This window comes from Coenobita brevimanus, chromosome 53 (assembly GCF_032717465.1).
Source record: "Coenobita brevimanus isolate Jiangsu-jjx chromosome 53, ASM3271746v2, whole genome shotgun sequence".
In the NCBI taxonomy this organism is placed as follows: domain Eukaryota; kingdom Metazoa; phylum Arthropoda; class Malacostraca; order Decapoda; family Coenobitidae; genus Coenobita; species Coenobita brevimanus.
Window position 1 is genome coordinate 38,942,459 of NC_137006.1, and position 24,818 is coordinate 38,967,276.

General features: G+C 42.6%; 1 protein-coding gene across 1 annotated transcript in view; it reads left to right on the forward strand.

The window, feature by feature from the left end:
• LOC145400662 (uncharacterized) overlaps positions 1-23,508 on the forward strand; it is a 105,971-nt gene extending 82,463 nt beyond the window's left edge. Inside the window, exon 8 of the mRNA XM_080273096.1 lies at positions 21,145-23,508. Coding sequence (XP_080129222.1) covers positions 21,145-22,176 — 1,032 coding nt within the window. The 3' untranslated portion in view covers positions 22,177-23,508. The remainder of the gene's footprint in view (positions 1-21,144) is intronic.
• The last annotated feature ends 1,310 nt before the right edge of the window (positions 23,509-24,818 follow it).

The window sequence follows — 24,818 nt, forward strand, 5'->3', positions numbered from 1 at the left end:
ACCAGGGATTTGGCACCCCTTTTTAACTCATTCACTGCATCAGTGTTTGTTTACATATCCTGTGTGTGGCAGTTTTCAAATATTCAGAAAAAATATTAGTAAAAAATAATATTGTCAAAAGATAGAGAAGAGAGTCCCGAGTTCAATGGTATATAATGCAATATAGCAAGAAAAAAAAAACTCTGAAACAGGTCCATGAACAAAATAAATATTCACAGTGCGATGGTGCCAGGCAAACGATGTGTTATGGTCGCACTGTGTCGTCAGTGTCAATCTTGCAGTCAGATAAGGCGTCACTATATTTGTTTGTTTCTTGCCGGACAATCATTTTCTCACTCGCAAACATGGAAGTTTCGATATTTACATATTTTCAGTGTAGTAGTAACATGTTGTAAACAAAAGAATTTTAGTACTTTTGTTCAGGCAAAAGAAAAAGCAAAAAAGTAAAAATAAAAAGTAAAACAGTATTGTGTGAGCACTTTCAGAGCAAAAAAGAAATAAAATAAAATAAAAAAAATAAAACATGGTTTTTCCATTATTTCAGTAACATAAAGTAGCATTCATGCTTTCTTGGACTTGTGAAAAATAAATGCACCAAACATTTTCTTTCATTACTCATGAAAAAAGAAATAAGTTTCCACTGGTATATAACAAAAACTGATTTTCCATAAAACCACTGTTACTACTACACTCATTATTTTTGTAATGTATGATACTCCACATGGCAGGGATACACACACACAAAGGAACAGCACATTTTATGCACTTATACTGTGTCAGCTGATGTTTCTTTGGCCTTTTGGTGGTATGGGCGCACACATGTCACGTTGTACGTGGTTTCTGTATTTTATCAGTGGTTTGCAGAAGTGCCAGAAAGTGTCGCCCAATCAGTCGTCCCACACGATGTTGTCCTCCTTGTCCCTCTGCTGCAGCTCAAATGGAAGGGTTTTCATGGAATTTCTGTACCATCTGAGTAATTAAGGCCTTACTGAAATCAAGCTGTACCACCTTTTTGCCCATTTTGACTTTATAATACATGTAATATGCATTCAAGACAGATAAGTTTACTGTGAGTGAGCAGCTTTATATACCAACGACAAGTTTTCCTCATACATTCAATACAACTGATCAACATATCTCCCTTGTCGACAATTGTTATTTTTTTTTGTTATACTCAACAATGCTCGCAGGCTTTCTCACAGTCTGACCCTGACAATCTCACATATCTGAATCAACCAGTACGCCTTCATGGATGCTTGAGAACATGTGAACATCTCTGTTATCTAGCCATTTGATGCACAACATTTTTTTTGCATGACGGCATTCTAGTTCACCTTTTTTCACGTTAGGCATGTTTTTTCTGTTTTTTCAGACAGCATCGCACATTTCGGTATTGTTACTGAATAAGTATTCACCAAGAAGTCAGCATGTGTACTAATTATCTATGAATAACACATGACCTTTACCAAGATGTGACGACAGGAATGGTTTTAGTACTGAGCCGGATATGCCCAGTGCGTCATCACGTGTGATTTCTGTCTGAGTGCCAGTGTACATTATAAAATCAACAATATACCCAGATTTCACATCACACAATACAAATAACATGACACCAAACCTACAGTATGTCTTTGGCATGGTATATAATGGCAAAGCTGAGCCTTCCACGCCAGAGTATAAGGCTTTCATCAATGCACGAATCCTTCCGTAGGCTCCTCTTTTCTTGGAATTTCTGACGAATCTTATCAAGCACTGGCCTAGCTTTTCTCACTACACAATTTTCAGGTAGATTTCTGTTGTATGCGAAATGCAATAGCCGCATAATTTGCAAAAAGCAGTCTCAGGACATGAGCATTCCAAAGTTTTTCACCTCAAAAAGTTCCTGTACACACCAATATTCATTTATTCTGTGCTTGCAAGTATGAGCCATCAGCTGAATTATGCACAAAAAAAATAAATTTCATCACAGGTTACATTCTTGAAGCTAGCAAGCCTACTGCTGGGTGAAAGTGGAGAAAGTGTTTCTGGGAGATACTGGTAGTATCTGTTTGTATCCAGAACAATCATGTCAAATAAACCTTCATCAGTGAACTCCAAAAAATAAACTAATTCTTCTGACTCATTTGATATATCACAATTATCAGTCAAACCAAAGGTGTAAAAGGTGTTTATTCCCAAACCCACTCAAGGGTACGTACATGGCCACCATAGCCAAATCGACGTTGCCTGCCGTCCATGTGTTGCTGCACCTGTTTCGGTCTCATTACCATACTCATCTGCTTTGTCTGTTACACTGCCACTGTCATTTACACTATGTTTCACTGGGACTGTCATGTGCTGCCTCCAAACCAGCTTAAAGTTTGCATAATTTCCATGGCCATGAACATGGTGAATGGGAGCGACAGCAACCTTTTGATTTACTCGGCTTGGGATCATCGACATTTTCTTCACTATCATCGTTGTCACCATCATATGCTGGTAGTCTGTCAATTAAATCAGCATCTGAACCATCACTGTCATCATCTGACAATGTATCACTATCATTATGACACTCATCCAGAGATTTCATCCAATATTTGCTCGGGCTACCTCTAGTGGCGGCGTCCTGGAGAAGATTTCATACCGGTACCTTCGGCATATTGTAGGCAAGTGTGCACTCCTCCTCGTAAAAATGCACAATCTGTGTATGGCAGTATTCTATAGGTTGCCATGAGTTGCTCACTGATTTATTTTGCGCCATTTCTGACGGCGGAAATTTTGAAAGCAGGAAATCATATATGATACAGCTGCAGTCAGAGCTATTTGGATCATATATGATACAGCCGCACTCAACGGGGTAATATGACAGCGTTCTAATTGACTCATCAGATAGGCATAGTGAAGCTACAGAACGTGATGAAATTTTTTTTGCCTATCTGATGGAGCCAGGATTCCAGGGGCTTGAATGATGAGTGAATGGAAGCATGACCCATTCAACTGGGCAAACCTAGGTCTTAATGTTGCTACTCCTCACCCTGCCCTAGGGTGTGAAAGGAGGTCCAGATGATGATGATGATGATGATATAGTTTTCATTTTCGTTTTTAAAGGCTCCAACTTGCTTGCATGTCTCAGCCTTGGTCACCTAATGGCGGCTGTCCATGCTGCATGATCCATTGCAGCCTCCCTCTTCAGTTCCTTAACCCTGAGGTCACACTTAATGACCTCGTCCCATGTCTTTCTCGGTCTACCCCTCATAGCGCCACCCCCAATGTTAACACTTCTCACCTTCCTCACCCATTTATCATCCCCCATCCTCTCCACATGTCCAAACCATCTCAATCTACCTCTTCTCATCACAACACCAAAACACTCCAATCCCATACTACCTCTCAACTCTTCCATCGTAAACCCAGTCCCTCCAGGCCTTGGATGCAGGAATGCACTGCACATCCACCTAATCATTGTCATTTCTGTACGTCTGAGCCGGCGAATATCTTCCTCCTTCACTGCCCAGGTCTCACTACCATACAGCACTACACTCCTAACACATGCTGCATACAAAGACCCCTTAGCACATAGGGAGAGTCCTCTCAATATCAGGAGTGGCAAGAGCTCCCTGAACTTCTTCCAACCACTTCTCACCCTAGCCACAGAGCTAGCTCCAGCCCCACCTCCAGCAAACAACATGTCTCCCAAATAACAAAACGCTTCCACACACTCAAGAGATTCACCAGCAAGTTCAATCCTTTCACGTCTGACAATCTCCACCTGCTCACCCCGACACGCCGTACACATAAAATCAGCATTATCTCGCAGTCTACCTCTGATACCACTACATCTCTTATATGTGTGTGTGTGTGTGTGTACAGGTATGTATGTATGTACTTTATGTATACTGCATAACCATACATACATTCTAGTACCAGGCTTGGGTCCAAATACAGTGGCAGTACTTTAGTTCAGGTACTGTAGAAAAGGTCAATTATAGGTACAGAAGATTTGCGTAGCACTTAAGTTTAAGTCCAAGAACTTGACAGGGTATTTAAGTTCATTTTAGCAGGTTATTTAATTTATAAATATACTGTATTTGCCAGTGTATAGGGTGACTCTTGAACCTCATACAAAAATGCCCAAAATTAGGGGTCCTCCTAAACACCAGGTATAATATCCTAACCTCCACATCCTGTGGTTATGGGATCTATAGATGTGATAGGGAACATCGCCACACTCACCTTGATCATTGTTTCCCAGAATGCAGTACATAAAGTAAAAAAACTGTTGAAATTACTAACGTCAGTATCAAACACAACTTGTTTTCTATATGAAGGCAATTTTTTATAAGAAATATCTCCATGGATACAGCCATGAGAACATAAGAAAGGTGAGTAACCTGTTGAGCCCACGCCATCTACACCATCATGTGTCTCAGTCTGAGAACAACTGGCTGTTTTTTTTTTTTTTTTACCACGGAGCACAGGGTTTCCAGATCTGAACCAGGGCTCATTACGAACAGTGATAAACAAAAGTGACATTGCTTTGATTCCTGGTGGATTAAATTTAGTCTTACAACCACTTGATGTCTGTGTGAATAAACCAATCAAAGACTGCATCCATGAGCAGTGGAACAAGTAGATGATCAGTGGTAAACAGTCATATACAAGTGGTGGGCATATGCATGCTTTGGGTCTGGATGAGCTATGATTTTATTATTAAGACATAATGATATTTCTGTGGAAACAGTCGTCATCTTTTACAACAAATGTGGACTATCCATTTCAGTGGCGTAGATGATGACATTTTTTGGAAGAGGAAGCTGATGCTATAGCTACACCTTTGAATTCAGAGTTTGATCCTTACGACGAACTGCAAACGTTAACCAAGGGTGAAGTTGATGAACTGATGTCAGATGTGGATGATACTGATTTTGAAGGTTTTTATTTACTGACAGTTGATGTGATGACTTTAATAAAATGTAACTTCCCTTTAGTGTACTGTATTAAATTCACAGTAACATGATTTAAGGTTTTTAATACAGCATGAGTTTCGTTTCATTTTCGTTTCGTTTTCGTTTCGTTTCGTTTCGTTTTTAAAGGCTCCAACATGCTTGCATGTGTCGGCCTTGGTCACCTAATGGCGGCTCTCCACGCTGCACAATCCATTGCAGCCTCCCTGTTCAGTCCCTTAACCCTAAGGTCACACTTAATGACCTCGTCCCATGTCTTTCTCGGTCTACCCCTCACAACCCCACCCCCAATATTAACACTTCTCACCTTCCTCACCCAATTATCATCCCCCATCCTCTCCACATGTCCAAACCACCTCAATCTACCTCTCCTCATCACAACACCAATACACTCCAGTCCCATCCTACCTCTCAACTCTTCCATTGTAAACCCAACCCCTCCAGGCCTTGGACGCAGGGACGCACTGCACATCCACCTAATTATTGTCATTTCAGTACATCTGAGCCGGCGAATGTCTTCCTCCTTCACTGCCCAGGTCTCACTACCATACAGCATTACACTCCTAACACATGCTGCATACAAAGACCCCTTAGCACGTAGGGAGAGCCCTCTCAATGTCAGGAGAGGCAAGAGCTCCCTGAACTTCTTCCAACCACTTCTCACCCTAGCCACAGAGCTAGCTCCAGCCCCACCTCCAGCACACAACATGTCTCCCAAATAACAAAACTCTTCCACACACTCAAGAGATTCACCAGCAAGTTCAATCCTTTCACGTCTGACGATCTCCACCTGCTCACCCCGGCACGCCGTACACATAAAATCAGCATTATCTCACAGTCTACCTCTGATACCACTACATCTCTTATGCACCCATTTATCACACACACTGCACAAGATGGAATTACTTCCCACACCCTTGTGGCAAACTGCACATGGCCACTCTCCCTCGTCTTTGACAGTACCGCCACCAACCCTAGATATCATCACTTTTGTTTTATCTGCATTTACCCTTAAACCCTTTTGCCCCATACCATCTCTCCACTTCCTAAACCTTTCCTCCGCCTCCCTTTCATTAAATATTAAATGTATAATCCATTGTGATATCGGAGGTGGCACATGCTGCATAGATAGCTTGTAAAACCCATAGAAGAAGCTGGTTTAAAGTAAAACTCAACCAAAGGCTGTGTTGCTTAGCAACATGTTAATAGTATCACTTTGCTGGTCAGTGGGAGAGTGAGAAAGAACTGGGGTTACTGGGGCAGCAAGCTCCCAGTGTCTAAAGACTTGGGGCTCATCTTTTGCACAGAGTATACCTCTAAACCCACATTTTGTATTGAAATATTGGGAGTAGTCTTATACACTGGCAAATATGGTACCTTCTTTATAAATACCTAAATGGGAGAAGGGAGTTCTGACTCATCATCACCAGCATCATGTGCATCATTTCACATAATAACATTATTATCACATCATATCATCATCTTATCATGGTCAAAAGCACAAATAGTTGGGGAGATGGGGAAGAGGAATGAGATGAGGCAACAGCATTCAAATGGTGAGTATCACACCGAAATATTATGTACAAGTGTACCATACTCCAGTTGTATATCCATTTTTATTTTGCATACTAGCATAATTTCAGTGGTGGCTGGTGGTGGTGACCATTATCCACTAGATGTAGTACTGCATACATCTCCCTTCCCTGTTCTCATTTGATGTCTGTGTCTGTCCTTTTCTCTTCTTATTTCTTCATTTCCTTCCTGTCAGTTATTTCTCTTCTTTCCACTTCAGGTGACTGTACACTGAGTGACAAGTGTATTGGTTTCCTGTAATTCTGGAGACCATTTGTAGTGGTGGGTGGTAATTGGATAACCAAATTTGACTTGGAGCCTACTATAGTACCCCAGTTAACTGGGTGGAGAGGTAAATGTATTGTCCATCCAGGAACCTTATCTATCTATATATTGCCAGATGCCTTAATTCCATAAGGGATGGCCACAAACTAAGTGCCTCCATGTCACCCTGTCCCCTGCCATTTCATTGTCCTGCTGCCAGCTCACACCACCCTCTTCCATATACCTCTCCACTCCATCCATCTATCTCATCCTTGCCCTCCCCCTCCCCCCTCCAGCCTCACCCACAAACACTCTCCTCATCAGTCTCTCACTCTCCATCCTCTCCATGTGGCCAAGCCACCTTAATGTGTTTCTCTTAACACTTCCTATCACATCCACATCCACACCACAACACTCCTTCACTTCCTCATTTGTCAGTCTGTCTCTCCATGTGACCCCACATGTTCCTCTCAAACAGCTCATTTCCACTGCTCTCACTCTTGACTTGTGTCCCTCCAACAAGGTCCAAGCTTCCATATGTTAGAGTTGATATCACAGTACTGTCATGTAGTAGCTTTTTCACTTCCATGCTCACTTCCCTGTTTCTTATCACTGCTTTCAAGGAACCAGCAACTTTTCTTCCTTGTTGTACCGTTTCAAGCACTTCACCCTGTACACTTCCATCCTTACTCCTCACACTACCCAAGTACTTAAATGCACTCACATTTTCCATTTCCTCCTCATCCAGCCTCACTGTACAGTCACTAACATCACTTCTCTTGAAGACCATAACTTTACTCTTCGCTACGTTCATCTTTAGATTCCGTTTCTTACACATACTACCAAACTAATCAACCAAGCCTTGCAGCTCCCCTTTGTCTTCATGTAACAATACAGTATCATCTGCAAACAACAGTACAGGGAGTTTCCAAGCACTGCCCTATCTCACTAGGGCCACTCCGACATCCACTGCCCTACCTTGTATCTCTTTTATTACCCCATCCATACACAGACTGAACATCCATGGAGACATGACATATCCATGTTTCAGTCCAACTCTTCAGATACAGTCAAGTTGCCTAAGGTGCGATTATTTGGTTCTGGATCACGCCCATGCCATAGAAAACCGCATCATACAAATAACTAAACCTATGGGGTAAGTGCAATTTGGTTCTGGACGTTCTCCGAAAGTCCCCCTTTTCACCCCTTTTCCCCATTTTAACCACGCACACAATCAAGCAGTCAATGCATTTAATACACACAGATTAAACACTAAACAATAAATAATAAAGGGCACAAAAAATGGGAGGGTGATCAGATAACAAGCATTCTGGTTAGACACTGAGTGGAGCTTGAATGGCAGCCGAGGGCTGAGGTTCACTCTCCGGCCGCCAAGGGAATTTTCCCGCGTGTTTCAAACCTTGCTGCGCCCGTGCCATAGGTATAGGTTATGCTCATGGTTTATTTTTTTGGGTCTGGCACCTTGCCATGTCACAGAAAACCGTGCCTTAGAAGCACACGCCATAGGCGACTTGACTGTAGAAAAATTCACTTTGTTCACTATCCACACACACTGCAGCCTTAGCACCATCATACATACTCTTCACAGCATTCAACAACTCCCCATCTACTCCATATATTCTTAATACATTCTACAATCCTTGTCTATCTACCCTGTCACATGCTTTCTCCAAATCCATGAAGGCCGCATACAACTTCTTTCCCTTTAGAAACTTTTCCACTAAAGATCTAAGATTGAATATCTGATCTACATAACCTCTTCCCTTCCTAAAACCTCCCTGTTCTTCTCCAACTAATTCCTCTGTTATTTCCCTAACTCTGTCTGTAAGTATCCTACCATATACTTTTCCTGTTACACTAAGAAGACAAATGCCCCGATGATTACCACACACTTCATTTTCCTCTTTTCCTTTGTACAAGGAAATAATTATACCTGACTTTCAATCCTCTGGGACTCTCTCCTCCCAGGCCAATCTGCACTTCTTCCACATCCATTCTACTACTATCTCTCCCCCATGCTTCAGCATTTCACCACACACTCCATTAATTCCTGGGGCTTTCCTAATTTTAACTTTCTTCATTGGTTCATCCTGTTACCAAACCTCCATATTATTCCCTGCCCCTCACTGGTAAGGCACTGTCAGCTGCAGGAGAACATTGGCCCACTGAACAGGGGCAACCTTGAAGTGGTGGTTGCTTGCCAGTGGTTGATGGATCTGGTCAGCCAGACAAACTGGTTTTGATAACAACACCGGTTCATAACTAATCCATATAGCAGTTCCTCTGTTATCCCATTATCTTTTCATATTCTAAGCTGTTATTTATATTTTAGCAATGGTACAATGATGGTATGGATGGGGTATATGTGTGGGAGTAGATGAGAATGAAAGGGCAAAAGAAGGAGTGTGTATTTTTGTGAGTAACATTTGGGAGGAGAATATAAGAGAGTATAAGTTGGCTCAAGGATTGTGTGGGTAAGATTGAAAGTTGGACTACAAATGTGGGCGTGTATGTGCCAACGCAAGATCATGCAAGCAGAGTGAGAGTAGAGTTCTGGACAAATGTGGAAGGATGCATGGAAAAGTTTGAAAGGAATGAGAGAGTGTTTTTTATTGGAGATATAATGGAAAAGTAGGGAATGTGAAGGTGGATGAAGTAGTTGGTGAGTGGGGTGTGCCTGCAGAGATGGATGAGAATGGCAGTGCTTTAGTGGACATTTGTGCCAAGAGGGGGTTGGTGATAGCTAATACCCTCTTCAGGCACAAAATGATCCACAGGTATACGTGGCAAGTGATGACAAGGGTGGGTGGTGAACTTTATGAACGGAAGGCGATGATTGATTATGTGTGTGTGGATGAAAGAATGAGAAGGTATGTAATGCATGCAAGAGCATATAGAGGTTGGGGGAGATGACTTTCGGGCCACCACTTGGTGATGGTCTGAATTAATAAAATGGAGAAATAAAAGAAGGGAAGGACAGGAGGAAGTAGTACTTACAAGGAGGGTGGAAAATTACAAGAGCATGGAAAAAAGGCAGAATATAAGAGGGAAGTGGAGGAGCGATTGGGTAAATACAGATTGGAGCAGATGGGGAACATGGAAGGTGTGTGCAAGATATTCACAGAAGAAATCTGTGCAGCATGTGAGCTGTGGTGTGTGGGGTGAAGAGAAGATGACGGGGTACAGGGAACAGCATGTTGGACTGAAGAGGTGAGACAGGCTGTGGCACAAGAGAAGAGAACATATAGTGAGTGGATGAGAAACGGGCATGGAAGATGTTGAGAGACAGGAGAGGGAGTTATATGTAGAGAGGATGAGAGGGGTGAAAAGATTAATAAGAGAGAGTAAGAAGAGAGTGGATGAGGAACTTGGAAGGAACTTGAGTGTAAAGTGGAGGGAATGTAAGAAAATGTTTGGAAAGAGGTAAAGAAAGTTAGACAGGGTGCCAAAGAAGTTAGCTGGGGAGTGAAAGATAAAAATGGTAGATTACTAGTGGAGAAGGGAGAAAAAGTGAGTAGATGGAAAGAACACTTTAAGGAATTGTTGAAGATAGAGAATAAAAGTAATGCAAGTAAAAGTGGCTGGGGAATGGCTGGGAGAAGGAGGGATGTGAGAAGAGAAGAAGAAATCAGTAGGATGGAAGTTATGGAAGCAATGAAGAGAGTTAAATTGGGGAAAGCCCCAGGAATTGATGGAGTGTGTGGTGAAATGCTGAAGCCTGGGGTAGATATTTAGTAGAATGGATGTGGAGGATGTGCAGATTGGCCTGGGAGGAAGGTAGAGTTCCGGAGGATTGGAAGTCAGGTACAATTATTCCCCTGTACAAAGGAAAAGGGGAAAAAGAAGTGTGTGGTAATCATAGGGGAATTTGTCTTCTTAGTGTAAAAGTGTATGGTATGATACTCATTGACAGAGTTAGGGAAATAACAGAGGAATTAGTTGGAGAAGAACAGGGAGGTTTTAGGCAGGGAAGAGGTTGTGTAGAGCAGATATTCATTCTTAGATCTTTAGTGGAAAAGTTTCTAGAGAAGGGAAGGAAATTGTATGCAGCCTTCATGGATTTGGAGAAAGCATATGACAGGGTGGATAGACAAGGATTGTGGAAAGTATTAAGAATATATGGAGTAGATGGGAAGTTGTTGAAGGCCATGAAGAGTATGTATGAGAGTGCTAAGGCTGCAGTGCATGTGGATAGTGAACTGAGTGAATTTTTCTATTTGGAGGTTGGATTGAAACAAGGATGTGTCATGTCGCCATGGTTGTTTAGTCTGTACACGGGTGGGGTTATAAACAAGATACAAGTTAGGGCAATGGATGTTGGAGTGGCCCTAGTAAGAGAGGGTAGTGTTTGGAAACTCCCTGTACTGTTGTTTGCAGATGATACTGTGTTGTTAAGTGAAGACGAAGGGGAGCTGCAAGGCTTGGTGAATGAGTTTGGGAGAGTGTGTAAGAAGCGGAATCTAAACGTGAATGTAGGGAAGAGTAAAGTGATGGTCTGTGAGAGAGGTGAAGTCCGTGAATGTACAGTGAGACTTGATGAAGAGGAAATGGAAAATGTGAGTGCGTTTAAGTACTTGGGTAGTGTGATGAGTAAGGATGGAAGTTTAGAGGGTGAAGTGCTTGAATGGGTGCAACAGGGAAGAAAGGTTGCTTGTTCCTTGAAAGCAATGATAAGAAACATGGAAGTGAAATAGCTACTACATGACAGTATTGTGATACCAACTCTAATGTATGGAAGTGAAGCGTGGACCTTGTTGGAGAGACACAAGTCAAGAGTGAGAGCAGTGGAAATGAGTTATTTGAAAGGAGCATGTGGAGTCACATGGAGAGACAGACTGACAAATGAGAAAGTGAAGGAGAGTTGTGGTGTGGATGTGGATGTGATAGGAAGCGTTAGGAGAAACACACTGAGGTGGTTTGGACATGTGGAGAGGATGGAGAGTGAGGGACTGACGAGGAGAGTGTATGTGAGTGAGGTGGAGGGGGGGAGAGGGAGGGGGAAGCCAAGGATGAGGTGGAGGGATGGAGAGGGAGGGGGAGGCCAAGGACGAGGTGGAGGGATGGAAAGGGAGGGGGAGTCCAAGGATGAGGTGGAGGGATGGAGTGGAGAGGTATATGAGAGAGGAGGGTGTGAGCTGGGAGCAGGGCAGTGAAATGACGGGGGACAGGGTGACATGGAGGTGATTTGTGGTCACCCCTTACGGGATTAAGGCATCTGGCAATAAGTAGATAGATAGACAATGATGGTGGTTGGCTTCACTATGCTTACCATTTTATAGTGAATGAAAATCATGCCCCATGAGGGGTATACAGTCGTCCTTCTTTTAACGCAGCTAATATAGACTGGCAACAAGCTGCGCTATACTTTTCCGTGTTATGTGTTCCTTATTTTTCCATTATAAAGGGCTAACCTAGACTGGACATTTTCCAAAGTTGCCCTTTTCACCCCAAATCCCACCCAAACCCTCCAAAAAACACCCTGTTGACATTCATTCTGGTACTCTTACACAGGAGTTATTAGAAATACATAAGAAAGGTTCCTAGACTTTAGGTCACCAACGTTACCGGCCATGCTGGCCAATCTTGCTGTCCCCGGTGCCCCCAGACCCCATTCTCTGTAGTCACTGTCCACCAAAAACAAGATGGAGGATGCCCCCAGTGGCCAATGGGAGTACATATGGATGCGACGTCGTGAGACCAGTCACAGTGCACTTCTTGTCTGACGTCATCATGCGTTACATTTGACTTTCAGCGGGCTGTCTGAGCTCCGACGCCCAACAGCTTGCCACAGTGTATCTGTTTGTGACTGCGGTATCTATTTTTTGGTCACACCAAAAATAACTGCATAAGTATACTGTAATTTCATGCTATACGATACCGCATTATAGGAGACTTGACTGTATTCCCAAATCATGAAGAGTATTTTTGGTTTTAGCTCTTCACAGTGTTTTGGCAGGGTAACCCCCACTAAAAATAACAGGATTACTGTATTCCAGTGTTGGCTTGGGAGGCTTTCTAGCATCTCTGCCCTAGCATTTTATTTCCGTTACTGCACTGCAATGTTTTTCTTGTGTGGTATCTACATTGTGGTAATGCTATCTATCTATCTATTGCCAGACGCCTTAATCCCGTATGGGGTGGCCACAAACAAATTGCCTCCACATCGCCCTGTCTCCCACCATTTCATTGCCCTGCTCCCAACTCACACCCCCCTCTCTCATACACCTCTCCACTCCATCCCTCCATCTTATCCTCGGCCTTCCCCTCCCTCCCTCCACCTCACACGCTCTCCTCGTCAGTCTCTCACCCTCCATCCTCTCCACATGGCCGAACCACCTCAGTGTGTTCCTCCTAACGGTTCCTATCACATCCATATCCGCACCACAATGCTTCTTTATATCCTCATTTGTCAGCCTGTCTCTCCATGTGACACCACAGGCTCCTCTTAAATAACTCATTTCCACTGCTTTCACTCATGACTTGTGCCATTCCAACAATGTCCAAGCTTCACTTCCATACGTTAGAGTTGGTACCACAATGCTGTCATGCAGTAACTTTTTCACTTCCATGCTGACTTCCCTGTTTCTTATCACTGCTTTCAAGGAACCAGCAACCTTTCTTCCTTGTTGTACCCTTTCAAGCACTTCACCCTCAAACTTCCATCTTTATTCATCACACTCCCCAAGTACTTAAACGTACTCACATTTTCCATTTCCTCACCATCCAACCTCACTTTACATTCACTGACTTCACCTCTCTCAAAGACCATCACTTAACTCTTCCCTACATTCATCTTTAGATTCCCAAACTAATCAACCAAGCCATTCATCTCCCCTTTGTCTTCACTTAACAACACAGTATCATCTGCAAACAACAGTACAGGGAGTTTCCAAACACTACCCTCTCTCACTAGGGCCACTCCAACATCCACTGCCCAACCTTGTATCTCTTTTATTACCCCATCCATGTGCAGATTGAACAACCATGGAGACATGACACATCCCTGTTTCAACCCAACCTTCAAAGAGAAAAATTCACTCAGTTCACCATCCACACGCACTGCAGCCTTAGCACCATCATACATACTCTTCACAGCATTCAACAACTTCCCATCTACTCCATATATTCTTAATACTTTCCACAATCCTTGTCTGTCCACCCTGTCATATGCTTTCTCCAGATCCATGAAGACTGCATACAACTATTATTTTTTTTTCCCCCATTTGTTTTTCCTTCCTCCGTTCTGTTATTTAAAAAAAAAAAAAAAAAAAAAAAAAAAAAAAAAAACTTCCCTTCTCTAGAAATTTTTCCACTAAAGATCTACGAATGCATATCTGATCTGCACAACCTCTTCCCTTCCTAAAACCTCCCTGTTCTTCTCCAACTAATTCCTCTGTTATTTCCCTAACTCTGTCAATAAGTATCCTACCATACATTTTTCCTATTACACTAAGAAGACAAATACCCGTATGATTACCACACACTTCTTTTTCCCCTTTTCCTTTGTACAAGGAAATAATGATACCTGACTTCTAATCCTCTGGGACTCTACCTTCCTCCCAGGCCAATCTGCACATCTTCCACATCCATTCTACTACTATCTCTCCCCCATGCTTCAGCATTTCACCACACACTCCATCAATTCCTGGGGCTTTCCCCAGTTTGACTTTCTTCATTGCTTCCACAACTTCTATCCTACTGATTTCTTCAAGTCTTCTCACCTCCTACCTTCTCCCAGCCATTCCCCAGCCAATTATATTCACATTATTTCCATTCTCTATGTTCAACAATTCCTTAACCCCTACACCGCGGGCTTGTTTACCAATTACTTGCGTGTGCCGCGGGGTTATTTGGGCTCCGACAGACTCTCAAAAAATATTTGCCAAAAATCAGTTATTAGTCCTAGAATAATAAAATTACATATGCTTATGGCACATACCTTCAGCTTTCTCCTGGAATGATTGTTGAGCCTTCGTCGGTTACCGTAGGACTTGTGGAGACCTCTGAAGTAGGGTAACGAAGTCTCCACTTTACACTTCCCAACAACCCGTAATATGATTACCACAGCCAGATACAAACACTATAAACACTATTCTACAATTTTCAAGTAGTTTGGGATCCATACTAAAAAAAAAAAAACACTGTGAAAGCAATGGAAATTACGAGCGCGTCTGATCGTCGCACTGGCACTAGTTCGCTCATGGTAGTCTGTCATTTATTATTCATAAAACCCCTCACACTTTATATTTCTATTACTATATAACACTTATATATATCTACAGTCTTTATCCATAAGTTTCCTTCAGTAGTATTAGTTTATTGTCACTGTAGGGATTCAATTTCTTTCAGTAAAATACGTAGCATTCACTTTCTCGTCCTGTATACTGGCATTGAGAGTGAATGTCACTTTCATCTTCACTCTCATAACTCATAGCATTCAGACATGCTAGAGTGAAACTTTCACTTTCATTACTCCTAGGGTATATACTCGTATTCTTATAATACTACTCATTTACATTTCTATTTACGTTCTCTATTTTATTTACGTTATTTACACTTCTATTTTATTTACAGTGTTATGCACTGTCACTTGAAATAACTTATAAAACTATTTTCCATTGTTCACGTATATTTACATTCATTACTTTCACTTGCTGTTTACACATTATTTACACATTATTTACAATTCCACTTGCACTGTTTTACTCAATAGAAAGATCATAGTCACTCTTTTATCAATTGTCAGCCCTTTACCTCTTTCCACACGAGGTTTAGTAGGGGGTAAAGGTCACAGAGCCATTTGCATGGGGGTGAAAAAAGGCCTTGAAGTCAGCAAGATGAAACATATGTCCTCTCACTTCGGAAGATGAGACTACACTGATAACGCAGTTGCCAGGCCAGCTAGCCTAGAGGCCTGCTTTAGGGGTTATTCAGAGTTACCAATATTACTTCTTGAAACAGCTAAGTCTAGCACTGATATGATTGGCAGGAAATCTAGACAATACATTATAAATTTGGTAGTTCCAGGTGAATGTAAATATCATTTAGGGTTCTCCCTTCCCTCCTTACAGGTATATTTATTACGAAAATAGATTAGAGGCCTACTTAGGAGATATATAGTCAGAGCTACCAATGTTAAATCTTGAAACAGCTTTGTGTAGCACTGATATGATTGGCAGGAAATCTAGACAATACATTATAAATTAGGTAGTTCCAGGTGAATGTAAATATCACTTAGGCTTCTCCCTTCTCTCCTTACATGTATATTTATTACGAAAATAGATTATACGGCATATTTCAAGGGGAAAAAAACAGCGAAAATTAGCGAACGAGTGCACGTGAGGTGTTGTCAGGTGATAATTAGCCAATTCCAGGTGTATGGCACTCTCACTTACCTGATTTCTTTCTTGTATATATTATTTGGTATAAGAATACGACATAGGGCTTATTTCAATGGATGAAATCAGTGAAAAATTCCAGGGAAGATTTACTTAGCGTAGCATGGCCGGGCAGGCGAGAGGAGAGGGTAATGGAGGGGGGGTAGGGAGGGGAGTCAAGAACGGGGAGAAATGGCTAAATTGTCAACAATGGATGGGAGTACAGATGAGATTAGGAGTGCTGACTAGTGTTGGACATTGTCAGTACTGATAGATGATACAAGCCCCCAGTTGAAAGCCCGGGTGAATTCAAAATAACACAGAATCACAAAAGCGACGCCCCGCGGTATGATCCCTTGCTCCCAAGCGTCACGAAAGTGACGCCCCGCGGTTAAGGGGTTAAAGTTTTCTCTCCATCTGCTCACTTTTTCTCCCTGCTCCGCTAGTAGTCTACCATTTTTATCTTTCATTCCCCAACTAACTTCACTGCCACCCTGTCGTACTCTCTTCACCTCTTTCCACAACATTTTCTTACAGTCCCTCCACTTTATACTCAAATTCCTTCCAAATTCCTCATCCACTCTCTTCTTACTCTCTCTTAAAAATCTTTTCACCTCTTTCTTCCTTTCGACATATAACTCTCTCTTCCACCTCTCAACTTCTTCCACGCCCCTGTTTCTCATCCATTCATTGTATGCTTTCTTCTTTTGTGCCACAGCCTGTCTCACCTCTTCATTCCACCATGCTGTTCCTTGCACCCCCTTCCATCTTCTCTTCATCCCACACACCACATCACATGCTGCACTTATTTCTTCTGTGGATATCTTGCACACACCATCCACGTCGCCCATCTGCACCAATTCATATTTACCCAATCGTTCCTCCATTCTCTTATATTCTACCTTTTTCTCATCCTCTTGTAACCTTTCCACTCTCCTTGCAACTACTTCTTCCTCCCATCCTTCCCTTTTTCTATTTCTTCATCCTTCTTGGATCTTGATTCTGGCCACCACCAAGTAGTGGTCAGAAAGAATCTATAAATAAAATACAAGAGAATATTAAGAGGATAGTGTTTGGAAACTCCCTGTACTGTTGTTTGCAGATGATACTGTGTTGTTGAGTGAAGACGAAGGGGATCTGCAAGGCTTGGTGGATGAGTTTGTGAGAGTGTGTAAGAAACGGAATCTAAAGGTGAATGTAGGGAAGAGTAAAGTGATGGTCTTTGAGAGAGGCGAAGTCAGTGAATGTACAGCGAGGTTGGATGGTGAGGAATTGGAAAATGTGAGTACGTTTAAGTACTTGGGTAGTGTGATGAGTAAGGATGGAGGTTTGGAGGGTGAAGTGCTTGAAAGGGTACAGCAGGGAAGAAAGGTTGCTGGTCCTTTGAAAGCAGTGATAAGAAACAGGGAAGTGAGCATGGAAGTGAAAAAGTTACTGCATGACAGCATTGTGGTACCAACTCTAACGTATGGAAGTGAAGCTTGGACGTTGTTGGAAGGACACAAGTCAAGAGTGAGAGCAGTGGAAATGAGTTATTTAAGAGGAGCCTGTGGAGTCACATGGAGAGACAGGCTGACGAATGAGGATATAAAGGAGCGTTGTGGTGTGGATGTGGATGTGATAGGAAGCGTTATGAGGAACACACTGAGGTAGTTTGGCCATGTGGAGAGGATGGAGGGTGAAAGACTGACGAAGCGAGTGTATGTAAGTGAGGTGGAGGGGGGAAGAGGGAGGGGGAGGCCGAGGATGAGATGGAGGGATGAGGTGGAGAGGTATATGAGAGAGGGGGGTGTGAGTTGGGAGCAGGGCAGTGAAATGGCGGGGGACAGGGCAAATTGGAGGCGATTTGTTTGTGGCCACCCCAAACAGGATTGAGGCGTCTGGCAATAGATAGATAGATAGACATACATAGATAAGCTTGTAAGGAAACGGTGTTTGAGAGCTTCCCTATTCCAGTCCAGAAGTGTAACCACAGTCTTACAGTGTGCCTTTCCCATCCTTGTGCTTCATTGTGGTGTAGTTGCTGTTACAGCTCTGAAAATTTCTCTTGCTTTTCTGTCCCATCAGCTTGTTGCTTTCTTCCAAGATCTCCCCACTGAAACCAACCAGGGCAGAATCTCATGTGTGCAGTGTTGTATTCATTTTTCACCTCCTGAACTACACATTGTTGTCTTAGTTTACCTTTTTTTTTTCTTTTTTTAAGTAAAGCCTATCTATTAATCTGTCAACAGCCAAACACGTTAATCCTGTAATGGGTGGCCACAAACAAATTGCCTGCATGGTTAGGGATGTTGTGGCCATGTATGTGGGTGCTCACACCCAGGTAAGGGTGAATGGAGATTTGGGTGATGAGTTTTCCATGGATGCTGGTGTGCATCAGGAATCAGTCTTGAGCCCCTTTTTTGTTTACCATGGTACTTGAAGCCCTTTCACATGACTTCAGAAATGGACTCCAGTGGGAGATGTTGTATACTGATGATTTGGTGTTGATTGCAGTGAGTGAAAGGGAGGCAGAAGAAAGATTTAGGAAGTGGAGAGATGCTATAGGGCACAAGAGCTTAAGAGTAAATCCAGATAAAACAAAAGTGATGGTACCTAGGGCTGGGGGCAGTATTGTCAAGGAAGAGGGAGAGTGACCAACTGACCATGTGTGATTTGCCACAAGAGCGTGGGAAGTAATTCCATCTTGTGCAGTGTTTGTGATAATTGAGCCCATAAGAGATGTAGTGGTATTAGAGGCAGACTCTGAGATAATGCTGATTTCATGTGTGCAGTGTGTTGTGTAGAGCTTGTGGATATTGCCAGGGGTGAAAGGATTGAACTTGCTAGTGAGTCTGTTCAGTGTGTGTAAGAGTTTTTTATTTGGGAAACATGCTATGTACTGGAGATGGGGCAGGAGCTATCTCTGTGGCTAGAGTGAGGAGTGGTTGGAAGAAGTTCAGGGAGCTGTTGCCTCTCCTGACTTTGAGAGAGTTCTCCCTCCATTCTAGGGGATATTCATATGTGGCATGTTGGGAGTGTAATGCTGTATGATAGTGAGACCTGGGCAGTAAAGGAAGAGGATGTTCACAGGCTCAGATGTACAGAAATGGCAATGGTCAGGTGGATGTGCAGTGCATCCTTGAGTGGAAGGCCTGAGGGGACTACGTTTACGATGGAAGAATTGAGAGGTAGGATGGGACTGGAGTGTATTGGTGATGTGATGAGGAGAGGTAGATTTAGATGGTTTGGGCATGTGGAGAGGATGGGGGATAATAATGGGTGCAGAAAGTGAGAAATGTTAATGATGGGGGTAGGGTAGTGAGAAGGAGACCGAAAAAGACTTGGGAGGTGGTCATTGAGTGTGACCTTTAAAAGACTAAATAGGGAAGCCATCAGAGATCAAGCAACATGGAGAGCTGCCATAAGGCGACCAAGGTCGGCTCATGCAAGCTTGTTGGAAGCTTAAAAAATGAAACAAAAATGTCACCCTGTCCCCTGCCATTATGCTGCTCTCTCCCCAACTCATTCCCCCCCCCCTCCTTCATATACCTCTCCACTCCCATCCCTCCATCTCATCCTTGGTCTCCCCCTCCCTCTCCCCCCCCTCCACCTCAGTCACATACACTCTCGTCACTAGTCTCTCACTCTCCATCATCTTCACGTGGCCAAACCACCTCATTGTATTTCTCCTAACGCTCTCAGTCGCATCCACATCAACACCACAATGCTGCTTCACATCCTTATTTGTCAGTCTGTCTCTCCATGTGACTCCACATGCTTCTCTGAAATAACACATTTCCAATGCTCTTACTTGACTTGTGTCCTTCCAACAAGGTTCAGGTTTTGCTTTCATGTGTTATGGAGTTGGTATCGTAATAATATCATGCAGCGACTTTTTTACCTCCATGCTTCCTTCCCTATTTTTTTATCACAGCTTTCAAAGAACGAGCAACCTTTCTTCCCTGTTGTACCCTGTCAAGCACTTCATCTTCTAAACTTCCATCTGTACTCATCACACTACCCAAATACTTAAATGCATTCACATTTTCCATTTCCTCACCATCCAGCCTCACTGTGTATTCAGTGACTTCATTTTTCTCGAAGACCACAACATTACTCTGCCCCACATTCACCTTTAGACTCTGTTTTATGCACAGTCTGCCAAAGTCATTCACCAAGCCTTGCAGCTTCCCTTCGTCTTTACAAGCAACACAACAGGAAGTTTCCAAATGCTGCCCTCTCTCATTGGGGCTGCTCCACCATCCACTACTCTGCCTTGTAACTCCATCCATACGCAGATTGAACAACCATGGAGACATGACACATCCCTGTTTCGTTCCAACATTCAGATAGAAAAAATTCACTGTTCACCTTCCACACACACTGCAGCTCTAGTGCCCACGTACTTATTCTTCACAGCTTTCAACAGTTTCCCATTTACTCCAAATATTCTTAATATTGTCCACATTCCTTGTCTGTCCACTCTGTCATATGCTTAATCCAAATCCATGGTTGCTGCATAGAACTTATTCCCATCTCTTGAATCTTTTCCACTGAACACCTTTGGATGAATATCCCTTTCTAAAACCTCCCAGTTCTTCTCCAACTAATTTCTCTTTTTTTCCCTATCTCTGTCAATACAAAAAATTATTAGTGATTTTCTGGCTCTTTGCTGTTCAAACTCCTATCTCCCATGTATACAGTGTTTGCCTGAATTCACCCCCTCCCCCTGCCCATTTTTTTTTTTATGTAGATCTGTTGCAGAATAAGAAAGTGCTATATCTCAGCATCCTTTTGCACAGTAAATCTTTGTGATTAACACCATATTCTAGTGGTTATTTATTTTTACTACTTGGTATTCAAGATGGAGAGATGGCTATTTTAGGCCAGTTAAAATGAAAAGAATATAGCTGTCAGTGTTCCCTTATGAGGTTTTGTTTTTCCTTCATAACTGCAGGTGTAACCTAAATATATCAACTTTTCAGGTCAAGTTAAACCTATCCAGAGCCAGAGTAGATGAAGGGAGCAGTGACAAGCTGGTGCTGGAGGTGGACCAGAGTGATGATGAGATCCAGTTCAGAACACCACCAAATGCAGTAAAGAAGTTTGTAAAGATGTCCTCTTCATCCAAATCACCTAAGGGGTCCATCAAGAGGAAGTCTGAAAGTGTTGAAGATCTTGAGTCCACCCCCAAAACCACAGGTTTAAAGCGGAAAAAAGTCACACAGCCTGAGAACACAGGTCAAGAAGAGTCACCTGAAACAGTGAAAATTAATAGTTTTAAGAAATCTCCAACACCCAAGAAAATCTCAAAGGTGGTATCTGTTGATATTTCCAAGGAAACTCCAACTCATAAGAAGACTCCTACACCTGGTAATACACCAGCCTTTAAGAAGACTCCTCTCCCTAAAACTAGTAGTAAAAAGATGCCAAAGAAGAGCCCTACATCAATGACTCCTCAGAATATTCCTGTTCCTAATGAAAGTCTAACTTTTAATAATAAGACTCCTGTCCCTAAGACTACTACTAAGAAGACTCCAAAGAAGAGTCCTACATCAGTGAAAACCCCCACTCCTAAGCAGATTGCAGCTCCTAAGAGGACTCCCAAGAAGGTGAAACAAGACAAACCCCTGCATGAAGTTTCTGACCAGGAGGAACATAAAGTGGACACAAAAATGGCCCCTGTAATGCCAGAGATACCAAAGAAACCAAAAAAGTCACCAAGCAAACATGATGATAGTATTGATAGTACTCCCAAACAGTCTGGTAAATCTTTGAAACAAACCCCCAAACAGTCACCCAGTAAGCCTGGAAAATCCTCCAAGAAATCACCAAAGACTTTAAGTGGAAAGAAAATCAGCAGTCCTCACACCCCAGTTTCCAAGAACAGTCCAGTGGCAAGGAAAACTAAGTTAGGATCAGCCAAGATTCCTCCTAAACGGAAAGTGTTCACTCCTGGCCTGGGACAGAAAACACCTAAGAGGAAAATGCCACTCAAGGTTCCTAGAACAGCGTAGGATGAAGTCTGATGGAAAGACGCACCTGGTGATCAGGTAGCTAGAGCATCCCAGTGAGAGGGTGGTGTAGCCATGTGCATAGGCATAGTATCCAGGAGGTGACTGAGGGTTAACCATACATGTAGTGTCATCAAGGGAACTGGCTGGTCATCTGTCATTTGTACTGTACTACTGTAGCCTTGAGTCAAGCCCCTACATTTTGATGAGGTTATAGTCCTTTCAAAATATCAAGATCGTTTGGGCGTTGTCCCTCACGGGAATTCCCCTACGTGCGACGTTGCCACAGTTTGTACTGGGTCAATTATTGGATTAGAGACAAACTTCAAGGGACAACCCTCACTCCCAGCTCTCTCTTTCTCTCTCTCTCTCTCTCTCTCTCTCTCTCTGCATATAAAATCAACATTTTATGGAGACTTATTTCTGTAAAAAGTTTATACGGTTTTATGAATTATAGGTCCTCTGTTTCCCTTCTTTTCTAAAAAGAATACTTATTTACGCCATAAATAAGTTCTTTTTCTCAACTGTGGAGCAGACGAGGGCGAGTAGTAGGGGTAGGAGGTTATCGTTTAATGGCGGTCAGAGAAAGTGACCTGCGGATTGACACCTGACCTACCCTCACTGACTCACCTACAAGCGTGACAGCGTTGGAAAGCAATGTTGTCAAGTGTTTGGGTATTTATAAAAAGTCATTGTTATTTTTAAAAACAATAGATATTTCCTTGCACTATATAGCCTTAATGGAGAATTATATATACATATACTGTAAATAAATTTCATTTAGGAGTGGTAAATAGCTGACATGAGACAGAGAGGTGTGTTTTGGTACGGATTTGGCAGCGTCGCGCGAAGGGGAATTCCCGTGAGGGACAACGCCCAAACGATCTTGTTATTTTGGAAGGACTATAGTGTGGGATTGACTGTTACCAGTCGTATTAATACCTTTTGGTTTGTATAGTTTGATAGGGATCTCTATGGTTTCTGTTTTGGAGAACTCCATGGTAGAGAGAGACACTGTAAGTGCACAGTTTTAAGTGATGGTGCTCACTTGAACTGACCATAAACAGTTATTTTTGGCTGATCAGTACAGTCATAATTCATTATCATACTGTACTTAACTCCTTGGGTCTTGCTACCTTCAAATGAATTTATGCAACTTTATTAAGATACCTCTGAGTGAACAGGCTAATGAAGTCTGATTCTAACTCACATTATTTAGACAAATCTCTACCAAGAAGAATAAGTTGGTTTAGAGTTTTTAATTCAAGAAAGAAGGGCCCAACAGCCAGGAGCTTGCCAGATTGTTCACACCAAGAAAAGACAAAAACAGGATAACAGCCAATTCAGTGATCTGTTCATTTAATTTAAAAAATAAAATAAAAAATATGTCATTATTAGTGTGTTGAGCCTTAACATAACCACCAAACTATTCATTAAAGATTCTCAGTCATTATTCCCAGGGATTGTTGTAAACCAAGTACAGTACAAGGTAGAGAGAGAGAAAAAAAAAGCAACCCAATTATTTGTTATCCTTAATTAATTTTAGCCCACAGGGTGCATTAACAGCAAAGTCTGTCTGTCTTCCTATAGCCAGAATCCCCATTCCAGGAAGGATGGGCCACCAACAAATCACCTGTATTACTCTGACCTCCATCATCAGGTTGACCTTGCCATTTAGCACTCCCACTCACTCATGTACAGTACTTCCTTCGTATGAACATGATATATATTATGTGTGTGTGTATGTCTGGTAGGTGGGGGCGCTCACCATCCACTCACTCGATGTAGTGCTGCTTTCGAGTGTCTGCCCTTTCCTCTCCTTCCTCCTTTCCTTCTTTTTTCTTATGTTTTTCTTTACTTTGTTCTTTCCTCGTCCTTCTGCCTACAGGTGACTTTACACTCCCCCTTTTGTCTTTCTTTCCATCATATTTTCCTCTTCCTTCTGCCTGTGGGTGACTACACTGAGTGACAAGCCAAATGGTTTCCTGTACACCAGGAAACCATTTACTGTGCAGGGTGGTAGCCGTGCAGCCAAATTGTGGCACCTGGTGGTTTAGTGGGTAATTGCGGCACTCCGGTCAGATTGAAGCAGCGAAGGTTTATATCCAATGGGTGGTTGGGGTTATTGCTCACGTAATTCCAATGTGGGATGAGTGAAGCTGGTCACTCTCATCTTAAATGTCAGGACCAACTTGCCCAGCCCCAGGCTCCTATGTTCCTCATGGGGCAGCATAGGATTGGATGATGGATAGATGGATGGATGGATGTCTGGTTTCAATTGTAGACATTTTGGGGGGGGGGGGGGCATGAATTGTTAACTACAGCATTTCCAAGGCATACAAGAGAAAAACAGTATTATTCCGCTCATTCCAGTAGACGTCACAGCATCTTCCCCCATTGATCTCCTGCACTTGGCTTTCCTCATTTTCAACAACTGTATTCATTTCACCCTCCCTTTTAATGAGTAACAAAATATTCTGAGTGCCTGTAGTCCTTCTGGGGAAAACATAAAATGTTTAGTGGTAGGTGGGGTTCACTCACCATCCACTCGAAATAGTGCTGCTTTGGATGTTTGCCTTTTCCTCTCATCCTTCTTTCCTCTTCTGTCTCTCCTTCATTCTTTCTTCTGCCTACAGGTGACTTCA